We start from the raw sequence: 27,772 nt of genomic DNA on the forward strand, positions 1-27,772 counted from the left end.
AGAGGAGAGATTGATGCTCATTTTGTCAAGGGGAATCGGGTGTTTTTTTTTAAATCGAAGCAGTACTTACCGTTTTAGAGAGAGATCTTCTCCGCCGCTTCCGGGTATGGGCTGCGGGACTGGGCGTTCCTATTTGATTGACAGGCTTCCGACTGTCGCATACATCGCGTCACGATTTTCCGAAAGTAGCTGAACGTCGGTGCGCAGGCGCCGTATAGAGCCGAACCGACGTTCGGCTTCTTTCGGCAACTCGTGACGCGATGTATGCGACCATCGGAAGCCTCTCAATCAAATAGGAACGCCCAGTCCCGAAGACCATACACGGAAGCGGCGGAGAAGATCTATCTCTAAAACGGTAAGTACTGCTTCGATTTAAAAAAAAAAACACCCAATTCCCCTTGACAAAATGAGCATACATTTAATGTTAAAACATTTTTTGCAGGTGAACTTTAACAGGACCTCCAAGTAAGACTTGCTTTAGAGGAGCTTAGGTTAACAGTGTTATGTATTTCAGACACTACAATGGATTTTCAATAAAGACTTCAAAGCTGGATTAGTAGCAGCAACTTTGATTGTGTAAATGCTCAGGATCCTGGAATTCCTCAAAGGGCTTTCATCCACTTAGCAGAAAGAAACTTTTCATTGCTAAGAGAAGAGATAAAATTTGACTTTTTTTTTTCTACATCCTGGATGATGTGCTGGCAATAAGAATGTAAAAAAATTGTGAAAAGTCTACAGTTATTTAAGAGTTTTTGCTTTACAATCGAGGTACTGCTATCAACAGGACATTCTCTAAGGACACTTCCGGCTCTGTATAATATTCAAGACTAGCAGTGTAGCCCATATTGCTCAAGTAATCTAGACGTCCGTGATCTATGAGCAGTTTGCAAAGACGTCCTAAATTTTCTCTCTCCTCAACAGTCAAAGCCAGCCTGGAAAACAGAAAAAAAAGACAGGACTTTTGTACAGTCATATGTGCATATTGTTTTTTTTCTTTAATAAATAAATGGTAATAATCACACATACCCTTGTACTCCCTCTAAACTGCAGTCTGTGTTTTTCAGGTCTAGGTCATGTTCTTCTGTCTCTTCAGGTTCTCTTTTCTCATTCTCAATTAAAACCTTCCCTGCCGTCCTGGAACCACAGGTTGCCCAGCTTGACATGCGCTGAAATACTCCAAATTCCTTCTGTCCTAGTCCTAGCTTCTGGAAGAAATCTCTGCCCACATAGTGGTGCCAGTCACAACGGTGGTGACAACAAAGGGCAATAACAATCCCTTTGACTGGACAAGTGTTTATTGCTTTGTCTTCTGCATTGTCTTTAAGTTCTCCAGTATCCATCTTGAGGCGCTTATACTGTGGTTCCTTCACTAGATTAGAGTAATTTTGCACGAGGCAGCGAAGACCCAAATCTACAAATTAACAAATGAGTAGACGTTTAAAAGCAGAAACAAAATATTCTCACTATAAAAACAAAAAAAAATACTACAGCAATCAATAACTGTCAAGGTAAGAATAATTCTATCTTTGTATTATCAAGTAGAGATATATATATATATATATATATATATATATATATATATATATATATATATATATATATATATACACACACACATACATACATACACACACACACACACGGGGCCAGATTGAGAAAGATTGGCTTAAGTTTAGGTGGGCGTAGCGTATCTCATATACGCTACGCCGCCGTAACTTAGAGAGGCGAGTACCGTATTCACAAAGAACTTGCACCCTAAGTTACGGCGGCGTAGCGTAAATGGGCCAGCGTAAGCCTGCCTAATTCAAACTAGGCTGGTAGGGGGTGTGTTGTATGGTAATGAATCGTGACCCCACGTAAATGACGCACCTAACGAACGGCGCATGCTCAGTATCACGTCGAATTTTCCCCGTAAATTACGCTGGCTCAATGCTTAGAGGGCAGCAGATTTTCCATAAGAATTTGATGGTATTTTGCCCCATCCATTTTTCTTCCATCCTGACGAGGGTTCCAGTCCCTGCTGCAGAGAAACACCCCATAGCAGGATATTACCACCTCCATGCTTTACTATATGAATGGTGTTATTTGGATGGTGAGCTGTATTGGATTTCTGCCAGACATATCATTTGGTGTTGAAGCCAAATCATTACATTTTGGTCTCATCTGACCATAACACCTTTTTCCATGTGGCCTCAGAATCTGCAAGGTGCGTTTGAGGTGGTGAGAGGAGACCAAAATTGAATGATTTGGCCTCAACACCAAACAATACTGTGACAGACCTAGCTGCGACAGAGGCTTTTGGAGAGGGCTGAATGCGAGCCTCTTGCCTTGCGATTATGGACCAGGGCCTCAAAACAGGAAGGCGGATGGGTTATCCCGGCAGACAGACCTGGAACCTTAAGATTACTTTTCCAACATCCTCGAGTTGACCCGTTTGGGGTCCCACTGTGGCTGTTGGACTGTTTCTCAGGGGGGAGTATTGTCAAGGACCTTGGAATGCTGAAGTGTTTGAATCTGCTACACAGTGGGGGGTCTTCTACCCTGTCTTAAAGCTAACCCCCCCCCCCCTCCAGACGGCTCCATGGTCTGGAGGAAAAGCATTGTTCTGTGTTTGGCTGTTTGTGTACTTTGATTGTCCCCTGTGGCTTCTGTCTCATTAGACATAGCAGTCCTCCTTTTCAAGCTATCGGACCAATCCCTGCTGACCCTGTTTCAAGTCCTTATTTGCATGGCTAAGAGGACCTAATTGAGAACTACAATGTACTTTACAATTGACCAATAGGAAAGCGGTTGTTGGGGGTGGGGTGTTCAAACTGCTGTTTAAAAGTGTGTTGTGTGTATCCAATAAAAGAGTTTCCTGTTTGAACTTACATACAGCCTGCCTGGTGTTTGTTCTGATGGATTTCGAACGGCACATAGCTGTAGTTCGAATCCCGGAGCCTTGGATGACCGAACCATCAGACGTTGCGATCTGCAATCTGATTCAATAGCAGCAGAGGAGTGTCGGGAGAGTGGAACCGAGCGAGCAGGGGTCTCGTTACAAATATGTCTGGCAGAAATGTAATACAGCTCACCATCCAAATAACACAGTTGAAAATCTGACCTGAAGACTGCAATGCACAAACAGTCACCATCAAATTTAGCTAAACTTGAGCAGTTCTGCAAAGAAGATCGGGTAAATATTGCAAAGTCTAGATGTGCAAAGTAAAAAAAAAATTCTTCTGACATGTTGGTTTTATATCTCTCACTTGGATGTTAGAAGTTGTAGTAATAAATGCAGCTAGATAAAACAAAAACGGTGTCTGTCTTATTTCAGGCTGCAAAGCAACAAAAATGTGATTATTGTACAGGGGAGTGATTTGTTTCCTATACCCACCGTACATCATAACTTACATTTAGTATGATGTGTCCCTTTTGCTGATTCTTCTTGGTTTAGGAGACATTTTCTATAACAACTGTATGTCCCTTTTGCTGATTTTCATGCTTGTAATTTAGGCAAAATTTAGACTTAGTGTGTTTCACACCAGGGCGGGAGGTGCGGTGGCGGTATAGCGCCGCTATACCGTCGGAATTGCGGCGGTATTCGGCCGCTAGCGGTGCGGCTTTAACCCCCGCTAGCGGCCGAAAAAGGGTTAATACCGCCCGCAATGTGCCTCTGCAGAGGCGCATTGCTGGCAGTATAGCTGCGGTTTCCCATTTCTTTCAATGGGAAGGAGCGGTAAACACACCGCTCCTCTCACCGCTCCAAAGATGCTGCTAGCAGGACTTTTGGAGCTGTCCTGCTAGCGCAAGGCTCCAGTGTGAAAGCCCTTGAATTCAGATAAAAATTGAGCCACAGCATGTGTGAATGGATCTTTAAGTCCCTTTTACACCAGCGGACCGATCAGGTCAGTTTTTCAGGTGGACCCGATCAGACCACCCATTGTTCTCTAAGGGGTGAGGTGTCTATGGGGTGTCCATGCCTGCTCAGCAGGGATCAGCAGAGAGCTCCCCTACTGAGCAGGCAGATCCGCTTGGACGGATTCCGCCCCGTGTGAAAGGAGCCTAAATGTTAAGTGCTCATTAGGTTGTCAGAGTGAAGGTTAGGTGTTAAGCACTCATTTAAAGGAATAGGTTAAGTGAAAGGGTTCAGGCAGAGAGAGTGCTGTATTATTATTAGATTCGCTTTGCTATACTTATTTTTCTAAGAACTTACATATTGCTAAAATACATTAAAGCGGATGTCCGCTGAAAAAAATGTATTAAAAGCCAGCAGCTACAAATACTGCAGCTGCTGACTTTTAATATTAGGACACTTACCTGTCCTGGAGTCCAGCGCCGTCCGCAGCAGAGGATGAGCGATCGCTCGTCACTCTGCTGCTCCCCCCGCCATCCTCAGTGAGGGAACCAGGAAGTAAAGCGCTCCGGCTTCACTGCCCAGTTCCCTACGGCACATGCGCAAGTTGCGCTGCACCTGCTGATTGGCTCCCGCTGTGTACTGGGAGCCGAGTGTTCCCAGCACACAACGGGGGGGACGGGAGGTGATGTAATGCCTGCAGTCTGCCCGAGACTGTGTGGCCGGAAGTGGGTGCAAATACCTGTCTTTAGACAGGTATCTGCACCCCCATCCCCCCTGAAAGGTGTCAAATGTGACACCGGAGGGGGGGGAGGGTTCCGATCAGCGGGAATTCCACTTTAGGGTGGAGCTCCGCTTTAAGTGTGTGTAAAATCATGCTGCAACTTTTTTTTTAGAAAGGGAAAAATAGTTAAAGAGGAACTGCAGTCTGCTCACATAATTTGTAATAAAAACATCTTTGCTATTCTGAAGCTTCCCTCCAACCACTTTGTATATTATTTTATATAATGTGTTATTCTCCACTTGCCAAATTTGCTGCAGAAATCTCCCTCCACCAAGTCTGGCTGCAACCATTTGAACTGTGGGCAGCTGAAGCTGCTGCCTGTTCACTTCCTGGATTTACACAGATGCACACCTCCAGCTCTGCAACTCTCATTGGCCCTCTTATGATTCACCCCCCCCCCCTGCCTTTTTGGCAAACTCTTACCAGAGAGAGAGCGCTGTGCATTATGTCATAAGCCTAGGCTTTTTACCAGACAAGAAACAGGAAGTGGGCTGTATAAGGTATTTACTGACAGGATGTTTTTTTTTTTTTACTATGCTAATTTAAAACAACAAGTGCAGAAGATTTAATAGATGGAAAGATGAAAAAAATTACTGAAGGTCCACTTTAACAACCCGTCCTTAGAGTCACTGACCTGTGCCAGCTCCACAGAGATGTTTTCCAATTCCAATGACTGGCAGCTGTTTCTGAGCAAGGCTGGGGACTTCATCTGAAAGGAAGAAATTCAATATATCTCATCTTTCCTCCTTCCAATCCCATCCCTTTATACCTTATTAATCTACTAACCTAAAGAAAGGTGCTGGATGTCAATATGTAGTCTCTCAAAAGTGGATTTTTTCTGCTTCCCATCCACCTTAGGACAAACAAAAGGTTACAGCTGGTTAACATGCCTTTCAATTCCACTTTAATCTAATATACGATTTAATAATATACTAATAGCATACATAATTATCATAAAGTGCTATAATATAAATTGGTACTAAAGATAAGAACTGGTTTTACTAGAAAGATGGTGTAAAAATTACCTTAAACCTTGTGGAGGCTCTCTCTACCAATAGGAAGTGGACATTTTCAGCATTTTCTATGGCAAGGTTTACCCAATGGGATAACTTCCCTCGACCTGCTCCAAACTCCACAAAGCAGTGGGACGTGCCCAACAGACCCAACCTATCCAAATGACCCAAAATAGAAGCCTGTAAGAAGAGAATAGACATGTGACTACACAAACTGTATACAGTAAAACCTTGGTTTGAGAGTAACTTGGTTTGAGAGCGTTTTGCAAGACAAGCAACATTTTTTAATACATTTTGCCTTGATATACAAGTGATGTCTTTTTAGAGCTTCCATTTGTCGATGGACATTTAAAGCGGATGTGCCACTAAAAAAGTATATTAAAAGACAGCAGCTACAAATACTGCAGCTGCTGACTTTTAATATTAGGACACTTACCTGTCCTGGAGTCCAGCGGCGTCCGCAGCAGAGGACGAGCGATCGCTCGTCACCCTGCTGCTCCCCCCTCCATCCACGGTGAGGGAACCAGGAAGTGAAGCGCTCCGGCTTCACTGCCCGGTTCCCTATGGCGCATGCGCGAGTCGCGCTGCGCCCCTGCCGATTGGCTCCGGCTGTGTGCTGGGAGCCGAGTGTTCCCAGCACACAACGGGGGACGGACAGGATGCCAGAGAAAAACCCGTCTTTTGCCCGTGACGTGTGGCCGGAAGTGGGTGCAAATACCTGTCTTTAGACAGGTATCTGCACCCCCCTCCCCCCTGAAAGGTGTCAAATGTGACACCGGAGGGGGCCGATCAGCGCGACTTCACTTTAGGGTGGAGATCCGCTTTAATGGTTACACAACCTGGTCACATTACGATAATATTTTTATATGGACTTTAATCTGAAGGACCTACGAATAAATGGTTGTTGAACGAATCATTTGAGTTTCCATTATTTCTTATTGGGAAATTTGCTTTGATAGACAAGTGCTTTGGATTACAAGCATGTTTCTGGAACGAATTATGCTCGCAATCCAAGATTTTACTGTAATTGGTAATAAGCCACAGTACAAGAAGAGAAGAAGTGCTAGCAACCATAAGGTTTTTAATTCTATTTTATAGAATGTAAAGTTGAGAATGAGGGGCACTTCAGGGGGACAGTGATCTGTGGTGTGCAAAGGTAGGTGAATTTTGAGGACCGGGGAAGACACAATCTGGCACCCCCTGGGTGCCTCAACCACTTCCCCTTTTTACTGCAGCTGCAATGCTTTGCTTCGCAGGTGCAGCATGAATAATACCTCCTGCCAAACATGACCCATTTAAATGAAATCCACATGGTTGCAGTATGCTAGTGCGGGGTTGAAGGGGTTAAAGCAGACAGCAAGGAGGCGATACAAAGCCTCCTCATCGCTTGTCAAATGCTCTCAGAAGAACGATCTGAATGTCGATCTCAACACGTGAACAAACGCTTATTTATTTTTGTAATTACCGTTTAAAATATATATTCTCTTTTTTTACAGTCTTTACACTTTCACATTCTCACTTTTGAGACAGGCAAAGGAACAAAGGACATTCCTTAATCCATTTCTTTGCAGCCTTAGCTGCACTGGACAGTAAACGAATGGGAAGCTCTCTACATTGCAGCTTTCTATTCATACACAAACTGAAACATAATAAACAGTTTACCATGCCTTAATTATGAATAAACACAGGAGCAATTGGTACCGATCACTCACTGTGTTTATTCATGGAAGGGACCCTGAACCTGATTCTCCTGTGTCTCTCTGCAGCTGTAGCCAGCAGGAGGAAGAGGAGGAATACTGCCATCGCTGCGGGGGGAGGGGCAGCACACCAGGGGATCAGAGCAGCGGAGGGGGCATGAATAGGGGTTTGGGGTTGTTTGGCACAACTGGAACCAAGCCCCCTGGGGGGACAGTCACCAGAATGGAAGACTACTGTATGCAGATACTGTAACCGATCCCCTGAAGCGGGATCAGAGCCGGATTAGCAGCAGGGAAATTGGTGGAACCCAGTACCAGATCTCATTCTGGAACTGGGCTCTGGGATTAGGCATGGAGTCATCAGGACTTCAATGAATTCTCGGGATGGTCCTACCCATTTTGGAAGGGTTGAGAGATATGTAAAGCACATACAGATTCTGGGTCAGTCAGATTTGCAATACCTGTTGTTTGAGATGCTTGGAGGCAGTGTCTCCATTTGTTGGGTCATTCAATGCTTCTTGTAATGCAGAGTGACATAATTTTCTGTCTGGCAGTGGCGGATCAAGACCTAGTAACAAGACAAACTGTACTGAACAAACCAGAGAGTGTGATGGTGGCGGTTTTGGCAATGTATAAGCCCCCCCCCCCCCCCTTCCCACACTGCTTATTTAAGTTACATTGTCTAAATTGTGAAGGTAATATCCCTCACAAAGGGCCACATGAGACTTGTGAAATATCATTAACATTAATACAGAAGGTTAGTAAACAGAATGTCTCAATCATGTAAGCCTGGGTACTGTTGCCCATTTTATATAACCTCCTAAATGCTACCATTTTTTTTATTTTACAGTGCCTGAGGCATGAATGACAACATTAAGGGCCAGTTCACACCGCATGCAGTCCAGTGCGTTTTTTTTCTGCATGAAAAACGCATGGAAAGTAGGTTATACGGTTTTCAATGGCATAGTTCCCACCAGTGCTTGCAGTTCCAATGGGGTAGATTCAGGTACGTGCGCTTCTTCTTACGGCGGCGCAGCGTATCGTATTTACGATACGCCGCCGTAACTTACAGGAGCAAGTGCAGTATTCACAAAGCACTTGCTCCGTAAATAGTGGCGGCGTAGCGTAAATGGGGCCGGTGTAAGCGCGCGTAATTTAAATGTGGAAGGGGGGGCGTGTTTTATGTAAATGTATGATGACCTGATGTGATTGACGTTTTGTACGGACGGCACATGTGCTGTCCGTGTACATATCCCAGTGTGCATTGCTTCCAAGTACGGCGGAACGACGTATTGGTTTTGTCGTGAACGTAAATTAGGTCCAGCCCTATTCGCAAACGACTTACGCAAACGACGTAAAAAATTCAAATTTCGAAGCGGGAACGACGTCCATACTTAACATTGGCTGCGCCTCCTAATAGCAGGAGCAACCTTACGCAGAAAAAGCCTTTACGCAAACGACGTAAAAAAACTACCGCCGGGCGCACGTACGTTTGTGAATCGGCGCATCTAGGTAATTTGCATATTCTACGCCGAAAACAATGGAAGCGCCCCTAGCGGCCAACGTAATATTGCACACAATTCTACGCCGCCGCATTCAAGTTACGTCGGCGGAGGAAGCCTATTTTTTCCGCGTATCTGCCTTTGAAAATCGGCGTAACGATAAGCCGGCGCAGATTTCAAATTACGGCGGCGTATCTGGAGATACGCCGCCGTAAATGCTACGTGAATCTACCCCAATGTGTTCCAGAAAAAAAAAATAGAACGTGCTGCATTTTTCCAGCACTGGAACGCTGTAAAATGCACCAAAAACACACTGGAACACACGTCTTTATTTACGGTTAGGAAAAAAATGCACCGGACTGCATCAAAAACACACCAAAAAAGCACTGGAACGCATGAAAAATGCATCAAAAACTTGTCTGTAGAAAAGCATCTGGAACGCATACTGCCACAGACTGAATTTCTATGGTTTGAACTGGCCCTAAATTTTGTAGAAGCAGCTGTAAAAGTAATCCGCTGACAGAGAAATATTAGCAAGGTCACTTAAAGTAGAACTCCGGATAAAAAAATAATAATTGAGCTCTGGATAGCATGGTGAAAAAACTTGTAGCTGTCTGTGACCCAAAACATAGAGATCCACCCTATCTATCCTGGTGACCACTCAGAATGCTACAGAGAATAAGAGGAAATCCAAACATTTACATCTGTCACCGGAACAGGAGAAGGGGCACCTGGCATGACAGCAAACAAAGGTTGGCTGGAGTTCCACTTTTAGTAATTCAAACTGATTGGTCACTTACCACTGGTGACCCTTCGTAATATTTCTGTAAGATTCTGCAGGTCTTCTTTCGACAGGGAACTGAGGCTTACCTAAAAGGACCATAGAAAGAATATAAAAATATTAAGTGGGTTACCTAGGACCCGAAGGGTGACAGACTCTCACATGTTGTGAACTGAAAACAACGGTGCATGTTACTGAATCTCATTATCTGTGAGATTCAGTAATATGCAAAGATCCAGAATATTTCTGCACTCCTCGGTATCTTAATTGGAGCATTAAATTATGACAGGAACATTAAAAGGTAACACATTTCACTCTTACTCCAATCTCATATATACATACATCACAGGTGAAATACCTTCTGTGCTGCAGCTCCTCACTTTTTCTTACTTGACCCCGATCCGATCCAGTGATGTGCACGAGTGCAGCGGCTCCAGCCACTGTTGCACTCCTCATTGGGTAGATTCATAGCATTACTAAAACTGAAATGTGCAAAATATGGCGCAGCTCTTCATAGAAACCAATCGTCTTCCAATTTTTTTTTTTTTTTTGCCGAAGCTTAATTGAACAAGCTGAAGTTAGAAGCTGATTGGCCACCATGCACAGCTGCAATAGATTTTTCACTCTCCAGTTTTAGTAAATCAACCCCATTGAGTCACTAAGAGCCGGTTCACACACAAGCGGCACGACTTTGGGGGCGACTCTGCAAGGCGATCTCAAGGCGACTTGAGAGGCAACTTGCAAAATGACTTCTGTATTGAAGTCAATGCAAGTCGCCCCCAAAGTCGTACAGGAACCTTTTTCTAAGTCGGAATGGCTTGCGTCACTCCTATTAGAACGGTTCCATTGACTACTGTGGACCGTGACTTGTCAGGTGGCTGAGTCGCCTGACAGGTTGCCCCTGTGTGAACTGGCTCTTAGGCTGGGTTCACACCTATGCAAATTGGATGAGGGTTTCCCTGCATCCAATTCGCATTAGCAGGAGAATGTGACCGGCTCTCTATGGGCAGCTGCGGAGCGCACTGCACAGAAACGGTGTGCGTTTTTAGCTCCGCAGCCGTGGTGTGCGTTTTCAGCTCCTTTTTAGCCTGAATTCGGCCCGATTCGTCCCTGAACCGGAGAATCGGGAACGCACAGCGTTCTTGTGCGATCTGCAGCTGGTTCCAGTGTGAACCGAGCCCAACTGTGAATACGTTTGAGGATCAGGAAAGAAGTGTATAGATGGGTATATAATAAAATTGGAGCACACAGAACTTGTGAATAATAATTAATCAGCTTTTAACCTCAATTAAGCTTTGACAATAAAACCTAGAAGATTCCATGAACTCCAGTACAGTGGAACCTCGGATTGCGAGTAACACGGTTAACGAGCGTTTCGCAATACGAGCACTGCATTTCTAAAGTTCCTAACATGTCTCGCGAAATGAGCAGTATTCAGGTCAAAGCGGTGTGCAGTTCCGCTTTTGGCCTGAGGTGGGGGGCTCCGGCGCTGTTCGGAAATGCACGGAAAGGCTCGTGAACGGAGTCTTTCCGAGGTCAGCTGAACTGTCCTCGGGCTCTTCCAGACGTTTCCGAGGCTCTGCGGTGCCCCCCCCCCCTCTGGCCGCATTCGGTATTGCATGCCATTGAAGTCAATGCGGAACAAATTATTTTCGTTTCCATTGACTTCAATGGGGAAACTCGCTTTGATATGCGAGTACTTTGGATTACAAGCATTCTCCTGGAACGGATTATGCTCGTAATCCAAGGTTCCGCTGTATTAGTAAATCCCTCATAGTTTTTAAACCAGAGAGTTAGCACGAAAGCCTCCATGATCCTTCCAGTATGTGTTTACTCTAAAAATGTACCTACATCTAGTCTGGAGTAGAAGGGAGTACTCCAAATCTGCAGACTGTAAAAACTTGGGGCCAGATTCACAGAAAAAGTACGCCGGAGTATCTGCTGATACTCCGGCGTAATTTCAAATTTGCCGCGTTGTATCTTTAGTTTAAATTCTCAAACCAAGATACGACGGCTTTTGGCATCGATCCGACAGGCGTACGGCTTGGTACGCCTTCGGATCGTAATTGTAATTCTTCGGCGCCCGCTGGGTGGAGTTTGCGTCGTTTTCCGCATCGGGTATGCAAATTAGCTGTTTACGGTGATCCACGAAGGTACGCACGTTCGTCTTATTCTCTTACGTCGTCGCTAGTCGGCTTTTCCCGGCGTATAGTTACGGCTGCTATTTAGGTGGTGTAAAAATAGACAGGCCATGTTAAAGTATGGCCGTCGTTCCCGCGTCGAATTTAATTTTTTTTTTGCGTAAGACGTCCGGGAATAGGAAAGGACGTACAGCACGTCGCCGTTCAAAAAATTACGTCAGTGCGACGTCATTTCGCGCAAAGCACGGCGGGAAATTTCAAAACGGAGCGTGTGCAGTACGTTCGGCTCGGGAACGCGCCTAATTTAAATGATGAACGCCCCATTTGAATTAGGCGGGCTTGCGCCGGACGGATTTACGCTGCCGCAAGTTTACAGGCAAGTGTTTTGTGAATCAAGCACTTGCCCGTAAAACTTGCGGCGGTGTAACATAAATGAGATACGTTACGCCGCCGCGCAGCTACGTGAATCTGGCCCTTCATGACCATCCATGCAACCTCAGTAATTCCAAAATGCTATTGCAGATACAATTAGAGTACAATTTCAGACAAATAACAAAACACACAGTTGATGGACGCTAATGTGAAATTTTACCTGCTGAAATAATTTTTTAGTTTTGTGATTCTTATTACTCTGCCACACTGTGTAGCCTGGAAGGTCACACCATTATTTCCTATTTCACTCATGGAAGCGCTTGTATCACCTGCTTGTCCAATGGACTACAAATCAGCGTAGTGATGCCAATTTATTGTCCAACGGGAGGAAAGCTGAAGAACAAAGTGCACATCCTGGCATGATAATAACATACAGCATCTCCAAAGCTTGTATGTAATATGCTTGAAGTACCTGTTCCTCGCAGGTGTCTAGATCCAAAGAACCAGAATTAATATTTTTCACATAAAAGACCTAAGAAAAACAAAACAAAAATGAAATTCTTATTACCAAAAACAGTACTGGCCAAAATAACTGTAGATGTTATAACATAAAAAGAATTGTTAAACTCCATAGCTAAATCAGTTCTCAGTTCAGTTGGATCAAGTGATGGGCAAACCACACCCTCAGCTTAGGCCAATTTGGGGTAACAGCCATTAGACAGGTTGGAAAACCTTGTTTGCTTGCTACTGCTTTCTCCTCTGATAAACTAACACCATGGGTACCTGCAGCATTTCTTCCACAGGTCCACTGCAAAGGCTAAATATCAAAAGCTGCTTGAAGAGACCATGGGCTAGATTCAGAAAGAATTTACGCCGGCGTATCTATTGATACGCCGCGTAAATTCAAATCTGCGCCCGCGTATCTTCTTTCTATATTCAGAAAGCAAGATACGCCGAAATTAGGCTAAAACCCGACTGGCCTAAGTCTCTTACGCCGTCGTATCTTAGTTGCATGTTTACGCTGGCCGCTAGGTGGCGCTGCCGTCGATTTCAGCGTAGAATATGCAAATGAGCTGAATACGCAGATTCAGAAACGTACGTGCGCCCGGCTGATTTTTTACGTCATTTGCGTAAGGCTTTTTCCGGCGTAACGTTACTCCTGCTATATGAGGCATAGCCAATGTTAAAGCGGTAGTTCACCCTCCTTTCCATCATTAGACCATTAAATTCGGCATCGTAGCGCGAGCTACGGTATGCCGGTCTTAAATTTTTAATCCCCGTACTCACTGTGGTATCGCTGATTGAAGAAATCGACTCCCGCGGGGAATGGGCGTGCCTATGGAGAGGGAGGATGATTGACGGCCGGCTCTGGCACGTCACGCTCCCCGAAGACAGCCGGAGTAGGTCTCGGCTATTCACGACGCCTGCGCACAGGCTATGCGCAGGCGCCGTGAATAGCCAAGCCTATTTCGGCTATTTCCGGAGAAGCGTGACGTGCCAGGGCCGGCCGTCAATCACCTTCTCTCACCATAGGAACGCCCATTCCCCGGATTCTTCAATCAGCGATACCGCAGTGAGTACGGGCATAAAAAATGTAAGACCGGCATACCGTAGCTCGCGCTACGATGCCGAATTTAATGGTCTAATAAAAAAAAACTTTTTTTTTTTTTTTAACAGGGCGAACCCCCGCTTTAAGTATGGACGTCGTTCCCGCGTCAAATTTTGAAAATTTGACGTCGTTTGCGTAAGTCGTTCGCGAATAGGGCTTTGCGTAAATTACGTTCACGTCGAAAGCATTGACTATTTGCGACGTGATTAGGAGCATGCGCACTGGGATACGTTCACGGCCGGCGCATGCGCCGTTCGTGAGAAACGTCATTTACGTGGGGTCATGATTTATTTGCATAAAACACGCCCACCTCTTGACAATTTGAATTCAGCGCGCTTACGCCGGCAGATTTACGCTACGCCGCTGCAACTAACGAAGCAAGTGCTTTGTGAATACTGAACTTGCCTCTCTAAATTGTGGCGGCGTAGCGTAAATAACATACGCTACGCCCGCACAAACTTACGTCCCCCTACCTGAATCTAGCCCAATGTTTTTTTCAACCTGATCATTAAAACGACCTTGCCTACACACGATCGTGGGCTGCTTTAGCTGATTTTGTGTTAGTAAAAGATGATTTGCGCTTTTCTGTCTGTTACAGCGTGATGAATGTGCTTACTCCATTACGAACGCTAGTTTTACCAGAACGAGCGCTCCCGTCTCATAACTTGCTTCTGAGAATGCGCGGATTTTTCACGTCGTTAAAGCCCACACATGACCATTTTTTTACAACCCGAAAAACGACAACGTTAAAAACGCAGTGAAAAAATGGAGCATGTTCGAATTTTTTTTTGCCGTTTTTCAGAACCCAAAAAATGCTTTAAACCACACACATGATTGTTTCAAATGAAATAAAAAAAAACGTCATTTTTTACAACCCGAAAAATGATTGTGTGTACGCGGCATTAAACTGTTCTCAGACCTTTCACAAAGAGAAAAGTACAGATGGCTGGAAGTGGTCTGAATGTGCCTGAACATAGGGCTGCTCTTGTTATAAAACTCAACTCCAGCTCCCCCATCTTCTAGATCCCACCATACTTGGAGTATTCCTTCATTCTTTTATTTAAAAAATAATAATCTGTAAGCATACTGTCATTTTCAGTCTGGGCAGCATGTTAAAGGGGTTGTAAAGGTAATTTTTTTTCCCTAAATAGCTTCCTTTACCTTAGTGCAGTCCTCCATCACTTACCTCATCCTTTGATTTTGCTTTTAAATGTCCTTATTTCTTCTGAGAAATCCTCATTTCCTGTTCTTCTGTCTGTAACTCCACACAGTAATGCAAGGCTTTCTCCCTGGTGTGGAGTGTCGTGCTCGCCCCTTTCTCCTTTCTCTATCTGCAATGTAGAGAGCGTCCTGACTATCCTGTAGTCCAAGGGAGGGGGCGAGCACAACACTCCACACCAGGGAGAAAGCCTTGCATTACTGTGAGGAGTTGCAGACAGAAGAACAGGAAGTGAGAATTTCTCAGAAGAAATAAGGACATTTAAAAGCAAAATCGAAGGATGAGGTAAGTGAAGGAGGGCGGAGGAAGGAGGAAGGAGGTAAAGGAAGCTATTTTTCAAAAATATTTTTTAACTTTACAACCCCTTTAACCACTTCCCGACTGCCGCATGTAGATATACGTCGGCAGAATGGCACGTACAGGCACATTGGCATACCTGTACGTCCCTGCCTAGACGTGGGTCAGGAGTCCGATCGGGACCCCCCCCCCCCCCCCCCGCTACATGCGGCGGTCGGATTCCCACGGGGAGTGATCCGGGACGAGGGCGCAGCTATTCGTTTATAGCCGCCCCGTCGCGATCGCTCCCCGGAGCTGAAGAACGGGGAGAGCCGTATGTAAACAAGGCTTCCCCGTGCTTCACTATGGCGGCGCATCGATCGAGTGATCCCTTTTATAGGGAGACTCGATCGATGACGTCAGTCCTACAGCCACACCCCCCTACAGTTGTAAACACACACTAGGTGAACCCTAACTCCTACAGCGCCCCCTGTGGTTAACTCCCAAACTGCAACTGTCATTTTCACAATAAACAATGCAATTTAAATGCATTTTTTGCTGTGAAAATGACAATGGTCCCAAAAATGTGTCAAAATTGTCCAAAGTGTCCGCCATAATGTTGCAGTCACGAAAAAAAAGCGCTGATCGTTGTCATTAGTAGTAAAAAAAATTTTTTTTATAAAAATGCAATAAAACTATCCCCTATTTTGTAAACGCTATAAATTTTGCGCAAACCAATCGATAAACGCTTATTGCGATTTTTTTTACCAAAAATAGGTAGAAGAATACGTATCGGCCTAAACTGAGGGGAAAAAAAATTATATATGTATGTTTATTATAGCAAAAAGTAAAAAATATTGCATTTTTTTCAAAATTGTCGCTCTATTTTTGTTTATAGCGCAAAAAATAAAAACCGCAGAGGTGATCAAATACCACCAAAAGAAAGCTCTATTTGTGGGGAAAAAAGGACGCTAATTCTGTTTGGGAGCCACGTCGCACGATCGCGCAATTGTCTGTTAAAGCGGCGCAGTGCCGAATTGTAAAAACCCCTTGGGTCATGTAGCAGCATATTGGTCCGGTCCTTAAGTGGTTAAGTCATGAGTCTTTCCTTAAAATCAGGGGGTTTTCTCGTCCGAAGGAACTGCTGTTTGCTTCACTGTGGGGTTTATTTACTAAAGCTGGAGGGTGCAAAATCAGTCTCACTTCTGCATAGAAACCAATCAGCTTCCAGGTTTTATTGCCAAAGCTTAATTCAACAAGCTAAGGTTAGAAGCCGATTGGTTTCTCTGCAGAAGTGAGACTGATTTTTCACACTCCAGCTTTAGTAAATAAAACCCTATGTCCTTTATGAAACTCATTGCAAAATGTAAAAGTTGGTCACCATACACCCTCAGAAATCTCAGTGTTGTTAAGACGAAACACTGTAGTGTCTGCATCTCTTAAAGTGGATGTAAACCCACCCAAATCCTTTCTGAACTACTGCCATAGTGCTGATCTATAAGGATATACATGCCTCCTGCATGTATCCTTACCTGTCAAATGTCGCCCCTCTGTCTCTTATGAGACCTGAAAAACTGCAGATTAGGTGGGTGGATCTGTTGTCTGGAGCTCGGTGGGTGGAGTTGTGATGTCAGTAAACCCTTGCCAACATGCATTTTTTCCTGTGTATTTCTTACACTGAAGCCAGGTTCACACCTATGCGAATTGAGTGCGGCTTAAACCGCATCCAATTCGCAGGACATTTCAAAATACATTGTTTTCAATGAGGCTGGTTCACATATGTGCGATGCATTCGCACTGCGCATTGCCTCCAAACTGTGTGCGGTTTTTATGTCTTGCGGTGCGGCTCAGGTGCGAATTCAGTCCCATTATCTTCTATGGGTACGCATCTAATTCGCAGATGTGTTCAGTTGTCTTCAGGAATTTCTCTCATTCAGCTCAATACACTTCTCCCCCACTCTCCTCTCACCTGAAACTTCTCCCAGGTCTCCAAATTCGCATCTAAAACATTGCTAATCTGCTGAACACTTCTCTTATCTCTCTGCAGAGATAAGAGAGCTGAAATTCGCACTGCACTAGTGTGATTCCGGCCTGAATTCTGCTATGATCACTAACATCCAGTCAAAATCCAGATAAGTAACCACAAGACTTCAGAAAAGGAGTGGGGGTGGGAATTAAAAAATAATGCCTGTCTGAAGCTAGTGCATGAGATATGTAAATAACCTGTCATACACAGCAAAAGGGCGGAAGGGACTAAGGTTTTTCTCTGTAAGTCTGTTTTAATTCACTGAACAATAAAAGAGGATTGATCAGAGCTGGATTAACTCTGAGTGGCAAGACTGTGCACAGATGATAGGAAATCTTATACTGTACATTGTGACATAAAAAAAATCAGGTTTACATCCACTTTAAGGTATGGATGATCCTGAGCAATTTAAAAAAAATAAAAATAAACATTCATTGCAGAAGATGCCTGCGACTTTACTCCTAGCTCAGTGCAGATTTCTGGGTAAAGCAGTTAGGCAATCAGATAAGACAAAAATAAACTTTCTGGGGGAGTTTCTGCACACACACACACAGTGTACAGAGTACTCCAAACTTGCCAAACTGAAAATAAAAAAAAATTACAATTAGATTTTTGACAGCATTAAAGCACTGAAAGGAACGGTTAACATTCAAAAATCATTGATAAATACATTTGGAAAAAGTAAAATGGGATTTGTGTTTTTCTAATGTGATCAGAAAACAGTCTTCTTTAACTTGCCTGATGACATAATAAGATTAAAAAAATGGTCTGTAAAATGTAAACCCCCATATTTTATTGTTTTAGATAGTGTAGAAGGATTAAATTCCTTTTAGGCACTATCCATTTTTTACGGTTCTCTGTGTCCCCAGTTGGGAGACTTTTTTTCATTTCTTAGCAGTTTTATAATTGTCAGATACAGTAATGTTGCCACTTCCTATCAATTTGACAGAGTTAAAACTAAAACAGGAAGTGAGGGGAAATCCCTCAATGGGAACACTGCTGCAATAAAACACATTTCCTAGTAGTCAGGAAGGCTTATGTCTGGTACACACAATGAGATTATTGGATGAATGATTGTCCGTATTTTTTTTTTTTGCATGCTAGTCATATACCGAAAGTTTTGTTTACTAAAGTTACAAAAATTCTTGTACGACAGAATTTTTTTTTGGAAGTGATGTAATGTATTGTAGTGTATTCGTATTGTATTTTCGAACGACAACTGTACTGATTAAATGAAAATTGTAAGATCTGGTATCGTATGAGAAAAATGTTTGTGCTTGTCCCATGGGATAATATCAGATGAGCTTGTGATCGGCTCTCGAAAGCTGTGTACTAATGATCCGATTATCGTACAATCACTTCAAAAGCAGTACATGTTGTAAGATTTTCTGTTTGTGTGTACGTGCAATTAGATCACGTGCCAGAATTTTACAATGCTCTGATTATATGAGTGAGATTCACCCTCACTTCCTATACACGTGACATTTGTCAGACAGTATAGAAACAGTAAAGAAACCCAGAAAAACATCCTCAACAGTAACACTGACAGCACCTGAAGCCTCGTGCACACGCACGGTTTACTCGGCAAGAACCAGCAAGAAAACTGCTGGCAGAGCTTTCTTGCTGAGTAAACCGAGCGTGTGTACGAGGCTTTCTGGTTTCTCGTCAAGAAAACCGCCCAAAATCTCAACAAGAAAAATAGAGAACCTGCTCTCTATTGTCTCGTTGAGATTCTCGGCAGTGTTTTCCTGCCGAGAAACCCGAGAGTGTGTATACTTACCTGCCTCCATGGAAAGCTGTGCATGCTCAAAATGACTTTGACGCATGCGCAGTAGCTTCCTAGACATAGGTATTGAATGTGACGAGTGCATGCTCGTCGTACGCGATGACGTCACCGCGTTCTTGCCATTCAAAAAAACGGCGGTTCCTTTCAATGGAGTGTCTGTACACTCGAGCGGCAAGAGATTCTTGCCAAGAATCTCGTCAGGAAAAACAATGTTTTTTTCCTGACGAGATTCTGCCTCGTATGTACAGGGCTTGAGGCTGGATTGACATCTATGCATTTTTAGTGCATTTTGCAGATTTTCACTACAGAACGTGTTCCATAGGAATCCATGTTAAATTGACTGCAGTATAAACCTGCAAAATGCACTAAAAATGCATAGGTGTCAATCCAGCTTAAATCCAGACCTAACAAACGTTCTAATCCTTCCCTACACTATTCAATGCTAAAGGAAAATATTGGCTGCAGCTGGGCTTCATAGAAAAGGATAACTACTGCATCATTGTATTTATTATCTACCGTACTTACCGGTTGGGGCTTCTCCCGGGAATTACATTTCTTAATGTGTTTTTTCAGCTGATCCTCATACACTGTGCTATGAGAAAGAAATAAAGATACATTTTAGGAACAGTACTGTTGCTGCCAACACCTTCCATGTTACTTATAGTTGATAGTTCTTCTCTCACCAAAAAAAAAAAAAAAAAGAAGAAAACATACCAAGGGTGTCGCTGATGCCACATAGGCATTCAGATTGTGAATTTGTCAGGACAGAACCCAGCCAATGACTATGGGCTATTTTTAAATGATGCAGACCTGCGCATTGCTCTGCATTTCATCAGAAGCAAAATAGATGACAGTCACACATAAATGACAGTCTCTATTTATCTACGTCGATCTCATTATGATCTAGTGGTGGGGGAGGGCAGAAAAAAGCACAAAATAAATGGTATTGAGCCCTTGCGCATGCAAGTGTCTGTTACTGCAGTCACATTCTGTTTATCCATAGAAGTCATGAATAAGCCCTACTGCTCCAGTTCAAGGGGGAAAGCCGAGAACCTGGCAGGAAAACTGCCATGGAGCTTTGGTCGGGAATCCCGGCCAGGTGTATGCTTCATCGGCACTGCCTCGCAGTGTTTCCATAGGTCAGTAGTAAAAAAAAAAAATTGGGGTCTCACCTGGACCCGTTTCCCATTATTCAGGGTATTATCATCAGTAGTATGCTTGATATTGGGGGGTTTTTCTTCTCCAACAATTTAATGCTTTGCATGCAGACATTCATATTGCTTATAGAGTTTTCCCCCATTTTTCCTTTCTTTATTTGGTAATTATTTATAATATATTCATATTGATATGTATGATCCGTTCGGGCATGTGTTGCTCATGATGCTTATCACATTGTTGTAACCTAATATGAATTCTCAATAAAAATTTATTGAAAGTAAAAAAAAAAAAATTGGGAATCCCGGCGGGAAAATAGGGAGCAGGTTCTCTATTTTCCCGCCTGTTTTCCTGACAGGAAAACTGTGAGGAAGCATACACACGTCCGGTTTTCCCGGCCAAAAGCTCTCCTGGCAGTTTTCCTGCCGGGAAAACCAGTCGAGTGTACGAGGCTTCAGAATAGAACTTATAAAATAAAAAAGTAACTGAGGATAGTAGCTTTAATGCAGTAAAACGCATAGCTAGCTAGGTGAACAGGCCACTGCAGTCACCCATTAAAGCCAAACTCCATGCAAATAGGTAAATACACATATGAAAATACATATAATACATTTGTATTTCTGGCAATCCAGTCCTGAGAATACTAGCTCTGTCACATAGAACAGCCCTGTTTGGCAGACGAGAAGACTACATTATCCTTTGCTGAAACACTGCAGGTCATATCTCTACCCCAGCCTTTAAAGGGGTTTTTTCACCTTAATGCATCTTATCTGGCAGTGACCGCCCCCCCAGCACCACGTTTTACTTACCTGAGCCCCCTACTTCCCTCGGCGGAGACATGGCTCTTGATTGTATATATTGATAGCAGCGCAGCCATTGGCTCCCGCTGCTGTCAATCAAATCCAATGATGCGAGTAATGGGCCGAGTGTGGTATTCGTGTCTATAGATGCCGAATGCTGGACGCGGGAGCGCACCCGCAAGGTAACTCCCCGGGAGAGCGCTTCTCCTAGGGGATTATCTGATGCAGGGAGGAGCTACCGAGGGACCCCAGAAGTCGAGGATCTGGGCCACTCTGTACAAAACAAGCTGCACAGTGTTTGTTATTTAAAAAAAAAAAAAAAAGAAGGCTTACAATCACTTTAAGCCAGGGGTGGCCAACCACTAGCCCTCTGATGTGGCCCGCAACCTCCTGCTCTGGAATGGCAGGTTGGCAAGCCCAGACTGCAGGTTGCCAACCCGCCATACCTGCCATACCTCAGCATCAGTGTTGTGAATGAAGCTAGTGGTGGAGGAAGAAAGTGGCTGCGGAACAGAGCCCCATATTCCGATGCGTCCTATACAGCGCCAGCTTTTGCCACAGGAGGAGTCTATGGCAAAGTTTAGCTAACCCGCAGGATAGACACAGGTGCACTATGCTGCACCCGTGGTGTGGGTAAACTGCAGAACATTAGTGTGAAAGCAGTCTTAGGCCCCTTTCACACGCTCAGCCCGACTAAATGGGACCCTCAATTCACCACTATAGAGCTACAGATATCAGCCTACCTCCAATTCGAAATAACAGAAGGGAATTTGTCCCCTTTCATCTGGGCGGATTGGAGGGCCTATAGAGTACCCGTGACCTGTCATCCGCCCGCTGCGCTCATTGTGGCCCGCGACTGGTTACCAAGTTGCTTAAGTGGCCCTCGCTTTTAGAAAGGTTGGGCATCCCTGTTTTAGGCAGAAAGAACAGACTAATGAGCTCTACTTCTATCACCATGCTCATGGCACTGTAGCATAGCTGACTGGTTCCTTATGTTGTTTCCTCCTCTCCCAGTCTGTAACAGGCTGACATTAATCGCTTGCATGTAATGAAATACATTTACTGATGTATTTATACAAACATACAGTGCCTTGAAGGTGCTCTTTGTTCACTAAGGTTCTCTAACAAATCTCTTAGGGCTTCAAAGAACATCTGTTATTTATACTGAGATTAAATTACACACAGGTGTAGTACTCTATTTACTAATTAGGTGACTTCTGAAGGCAATTGGTTCCAATAGATTTTAGTAAAGGGGCTGAATACAAACGCATGCCACACTTTTCAGATATTTATCATTTTCCTTCCACTTCACAATTACAGTATGTGCCACTTTGTGTTGGTCTATCATATAAAATCCCAATAAAATACATTTACGTTTTTGGTTGTAACATGACAAAATGTGAAACATTTCAGGGGGTATGAATACTTTTTCAAGGCACTGTATGTGGAGGGGGGTGCCTTTCCTCCAATCATCTCATACACAGTGTATGCCCAGACTGACCTCCAAACTGCTGAAACAGGAATAAAAATCTCTAACATGATGTGCACTTTCTAAAGAATAAAGATAGCTGAGGACAGCAGATATACATGTAAAACTTATGTAGGGAGATGTGTTTCATCTCTGTGTATCATCGGAGGCTGTTCACTTCACTGGGTATATGTGAGGGTTTACATCCACTTAAGTTGTTGCTGTTCTATATTGCTATGCTGGATATGTCCCACAATCTATGAGAACAAGGGGTCAGTTTATGGTCCTTCAGACTTTAGGGGAGCCGGACGTAGGTGTGAGTGGGAGGAAAAATGCCCAATTGGGGTCAGTGGGAGAAAGAGTGTCCCATCATTGGTGCCTGTAGGAAGAATAATGCCCCATCATTGGTATCGGTGGGAGGCATAATGTCTTGTATAATTGAGGGAAACACTGACCCAAGGGCCAGATAAAGGCAAGCAAAGAGCTGCATCTGGCCCCCGGGCCACAGTTTGGAGACCACTGGTCTATCACATAAAATACCAATAAACTACATTTACGTTTTTGGTCCGTAACATGAGAAAATGTGGAAAATTTCGAGGCGTATGAATATTTTTTCAAGGCACTGTAGCTGCACTAATTTGGGTAGTTTATAGGAGACTGGAGTTTAGTTGTAACTTTATAACCCTCAACTACTTTTGTTGTTTAGACAAGCATTATACAGATAACAAACCAAATTGACTAAAGACTCACTGTTTGGGGTCCAGAGGACAAGGAATCCTTCTTCTGTTGTTTGATTCCTACAATAAAACCAAAACGATTTACAGTTCATTGTTTTCAGATCCACACAGGTATTGATTGTTCAAACATGGAGAGGACTGCTGCACTAAATTAGACAAGCCATAGATGGACAGATGCCTACCAAGTTACCAAGACCCATCTGAATTACTCTAGTGACTCGCACTAACAACTGAAATAGTGCACAAGCATTGAAGCTGGGTTCACACATATGCAAATTGGATGCGGAAATTCACAGGACATTTGAATATATGTTCTTTTGAATGGGTCTAGTTCACATATGTGCGTTGCATCCGCACTCTACATTGCACAAAAAACGTGTGCGTTTTTCTAGGTAGTGCGGTGCGAATTGCAGACACATCCATAATCTTCAATGGGAACTCATCTGATTCGCAGATGTGTTCCGTTCTGAACACAAATTCTCTCCCCCTCCTCCTACACCCCCCCCCTCTCCCTGGTCGGCTGACCCGCAGCTACAATGGAGAGGAACCGGAACGAATAATTTTTATCTTCGCAGGGAAACCGGAGCTGAAATTCGCACAGAACATGTCTGAACCCAGCCTTAAAGGGACACTAAAGGTTCCCGTTTAAAAATGTTATACTTACCTCCACTGTGCAGCTCGTTTTGCACAGAGTGGCCCCGATCCACGTCTTCTGGGGTCCCTCTGCAGCTGTTTTGGCTCCTCCCCGCAAGAACTAACCCCCTTAATGGGAGCTCTCTCCCATTGTTTGTTCTTGCGAGCGGGCTCCTGTGATACAGCCGGCGGCTATAGCCGCGTCATTGGATGTGATTGACAGCAGCGCAAGCCAATGGCTGCGCTGCTGTCAATTCATCCAATCTAGCCAATCAACGACCAGACTGAGTGGAGAAGAGGACGTCGGGGGCGAGCACAGCAGGTGAAGGGGCTCAGGTAAGTAAAACTGGGGGGCTGGGGGGGCCGTCATTGACAGGTTTTTTTTCACCTTAATGCATAGGATGCATTAAGGTGAAAAAGACGAACAATTTAATATATTCCGTTGTATCATTCCTTTAGTGTAGTAGCTGCATTCCTTTTATTATAAGGCCTCATGCACACTGGGCATTAAAAAAATACTTAACAAAACAAAACGGAGCAAATAAAATAAGTTCAATGTAAGGCCCCTTTCACACGGGTGGACTGTTCAGGTCCGCCTGTCAGTTTTTTCGGTGGACCTAAACGGGTGCTCCATGTAAGTCTATGGAGCATCGGATGTCAGCGGTGACCATGTCCGTGGTGCTGACATCCGATCCACTAAAATCAGACGTATGGCGATACGTTGCCATCCGTCATGGCGGATCGGATGATATCTGATGAAGACAGACATGCTGTCCGTTTTTGTCCGACCTCTCCATAGACAAGCAGCGGTGCTCGACAAGCCCCTCCCCGCTCAGTGAGCAGAGAGGGACCTGTCATCCGTCGGCTCAGCAGAGATCAACGGCGATCTCCCGCTGAGCTGGCGGATACCTCTGACGGATCCGTCCCCGTGTGGAAGGGGCCTTAGGGTTTACATATGCTTTATTGTCTAATTTTCAAGGGTGAAAATTCAACATAAAATAATTGAATAATCACGCTAGAGGAGAAAAAACAAAACACATCCTTCCTGCAATGGATATTTATTTAGGATTCCAATTTGTTCCTCTGTAATATACTTCTAGATTTTGGCAGATTAAAGAGGAAGTAAACCCTGATGGGTTTTACTTCCTTATTGTTCCCTGCAAAGTAAAAGCATAATTGGCTACTATGCATCGCATAGTAGCCCATTATGTGGCACTTACCTGCAGAAGCAACCTGCGATGTTGGCGATGTCCCCTCTCTCTCGTTGCATCAATCTTCAACCCCTCTTCCTTCCGGGGCCGGGGACTCCGGCTCTGCTATTGGCATGCATGCAGGAGCCGATGGTCACGGTACGGGCACTATAGAAACGGCATGAATCGTGCCCTTTCTTTAGTGCACATGCGCAGATAATGTCGGCGCCGGCTTCTATGGCAAATATTTCCTAGACCATAGAGGTTTAGGAGATATTTCTAGTCCCTACAGGTAAGCCTTATTATAGGCTTACCTATAGGGAAAAGTGGTTGTACAACTTTAAAAAAAAAAAAAATAACACGCACATCTTTTTGCAGGTAAAAATAATAATAATAATAAAAATGCCATAAATCTATCCCCTATTTTGTAGACGCTATAACTTTTGCGCAAACCAATCAATATACACTTAATGCGATTGTTTTTACCAAAAATATGTAGAAGAATACATATTGGCCAAAACTGAGGAAAAAAAATGTTTTTTTATATATTTTTGGGGAGATATTTATTATAGCAAAAAGTAAAAAATATTGCTTTTTTTCAAAATTGCAGCTCTTTTTTTGTTTTATAGCGGAAAAAAATAAAAAACGCAGAGGTAATCAAATACCACCAAAAGAAAGCTCTATTTGTGGAAAAAAAAGGACGCCAATCTTGTTTGGGTATAACCTTGCATGACCACGCAATTGTCAGCTAAAGCGACGCAGTACAGAATCGCAAAAAATGCTCTGGTCAGGAAGGGGGTAAATCCTTCCGGGGCTGAAGTGGTTAAAATAAAAAAAAAATGTGATCACTTTTTTTTCCTATTACAAGGAATGTAAACATCACTTGTAATATGAATAGTGCATGACAGGTCCTCTTTATGGAGGAATCTGGGGTCTATAAGTCCCCAGATCTTTCCTTCAGGCTGGAAAGACAAAGATCAAAAAAAAAAAAAAAAACTGTCTCTGCCTTCCCAGCCGAGCCCCTGGCATTGTTTACATCCGCCGGCCCAGACGTGATGTCATAACATCGCGCCCAGGCCTCCGAGGGTCATAGAGATGACTGGGGACAATCTGGTCAACAGAAATCTCTATGGCTAACATCAGGCAGCGACCGATTTATACATGAACGATCAAGCGGCTGAACTGATGCTTTGATCGCTCTTATGGTGCACAGAATCGCCGGCTGAACAAAATATATATCTGAATGATGCCTGTAGCTGCAGGCATCATTCAAATATCACCGCTGAAAGTCCATGACGTCATATGACGTACTGCCGGTGCGATTTGATGGCTTTACAGTTCAATTGAGAGCACAAACAAATGTGACAGTTATCATTCACACGGCATGCCTTAAATGGAACTGTTTTACTAAACAGGTAAATCAATTTCTAACTTATACATTTAAAAGTGGAATGAAACCTGACAATTTAAAGGGGTTGTAGAACATCATGTTTTTTCACCTATGCATCCTATGTATTAAGGTGAAAAAACAGATTACGATTACCAGCCCCCCGTTTTACTTACCTGAGCCCTGGAAAGTCCCACGTCGCGAACGCGTTCGATCTTTGCTCGGGCTTCTTGGCTCTTCATTGGATAGATTGATAGCAGCGCAGCCACTGGCTCGCACTGATGTCAATCAAATCTAACGACGCGGGCGACGGGGGGCGGGACCGAGTCATACACTCGGCGACTACAGGAGCGCGCCCGCAATGTAACCCCCTCAGGAAAGAGCTTCCCAGAGGGGGTTAGCTATTGTAGGGAGGAGCTGAGAGGGCCACCGAGGGACCCCAGAAGACGGCGTACGGGGCCACTCTGTGCAAAACTAACTGCACAGTGGAGGTAAGTATAACATGTTTGTTATTTTTAAATAATAACATTTGAACCTTTAGTATCACTTTAACTGTTTCCTAAAACAGTTCCATTCAAGGAACACCATGATGATAACTGTCACATCTGCTTGTGTTCCCAACTGAACTGTCAAGCCATCAATTGGCTGGTGACATAACTGATCACGTGTGCAGCACCATGGCAACTGCAGATCTAACAGAGGCTAAGATGGCATCTTCCTTAGCTGTAATGGATAGGAGGGTTTAGTTCCACTTTAATTTACCTGTGATAATAATGGCAGTTCTGGTTAGATTCAGGATTTCCTGTTATCACTCACTCTAAGTCACGCCTCCTTGTTATATCATTCCCATTGGGATGAATGGGCTGGAATATTCCAGTATAAACATTCCCTCCATGTACTACTGTAGTGTCCATCTCCTCTTATAGTAATAATAATTACCTCCCCATTGTCTGCATGCTCACCACAGAGCTTCTTCCCTTCTGACACGATCATCTTACAATATCTCCTCTTCCTCTGTACAAAGTAACTGCATCTCCCCGGCATGGGCCCGCCAGTACTCCCAGCCCCCTTCTCGGGGACACGTTCTGCTTGCTGCTCAGTGACCTCCATTAGCTCGTACGTGGCTGTATTGAATTTACTTTCCAATAAACTTCCTATAGCTTCTAACACCCCGTTTACTCTATATCAGCATATGCACCTCTTTGCCCATAACAAAGATGTCCGCCCTTCGCAAAAAAACCTTGCAGTGCCCAAATGCAACATGGCGACGTAGAGACCTGGACGCCAAGACGTCAGCGCGTACAGGAAGGACGTAGCGGGCGGTTGATTTGGAAATAGTACCGCGACTCCTGGAAGCCCGA

General features: G+C 44.0%; 2 protein-coding genes across 2 annotated transcripts in view; one reads left to right on the forward strand and one right to left on the reverse strand.

Moving 5' to 3' along the window:
• The window catches only part of LRRC39 (leucine rich repeat containing 39), a 54,787-nt gene extending 53,750 nt beyond the window's left edge, over positions 1–1,037 (forward strand). The window contains exon 9 of the mRNA XM_040359951.1: positions 515–1,037. Within this exon, the coding sequence (XP_040215885.1) occupies positions 515–537 (23 nt within the window). The 3' untranslated portion in view covers positions 538–1,037. The remainder of the gene's footprint in view (positions 1–514) is intronic.
• Positions 727–27,636, reverse strand: TRMT13 (tRNA methyltransferase 13 homolog). The gene is made up of 11 exons (XM_040359947.1): positions 27,351–27,636; positions 23,215–23,261; positions 19,567–19,633; positions 12,598–12,657; positions 9,632–9,701; positions 7,791–7,897; positions 5,645–5,812; positions 5,406–5,472; positions 5,254–5,328; positions 1,027–1,411; positions 727–932 (listed from the first exon to the last, which is right to left on the reverse strand). Exons 1-11 carry the CDS (start codon positions 27,519–27,521, stop codon positions 758–760), a joined length of 1,392 nt encoding a protein of 463 aa, XP_040215881.1. The 5' UTR covers positions 27,522–27,636; the 3' UTR covers positions 727–757.
• Positions 27,637–27,772: the final 136 nt, after the last annotated feature.

This window comes from Rana temporaria, chromosome 7, assembly GCF_905171775.1.
Source record: "Rana temporaria chromosome 7, aRanTem1.1, whole genome shotgun sequence".
Taxonomy (NCBI): domain Eukaryota; kingdom Metazoa; phylum Chordata; class Amphibia; order Anura; family Ranidae; genus Rana; species Rana temporaria.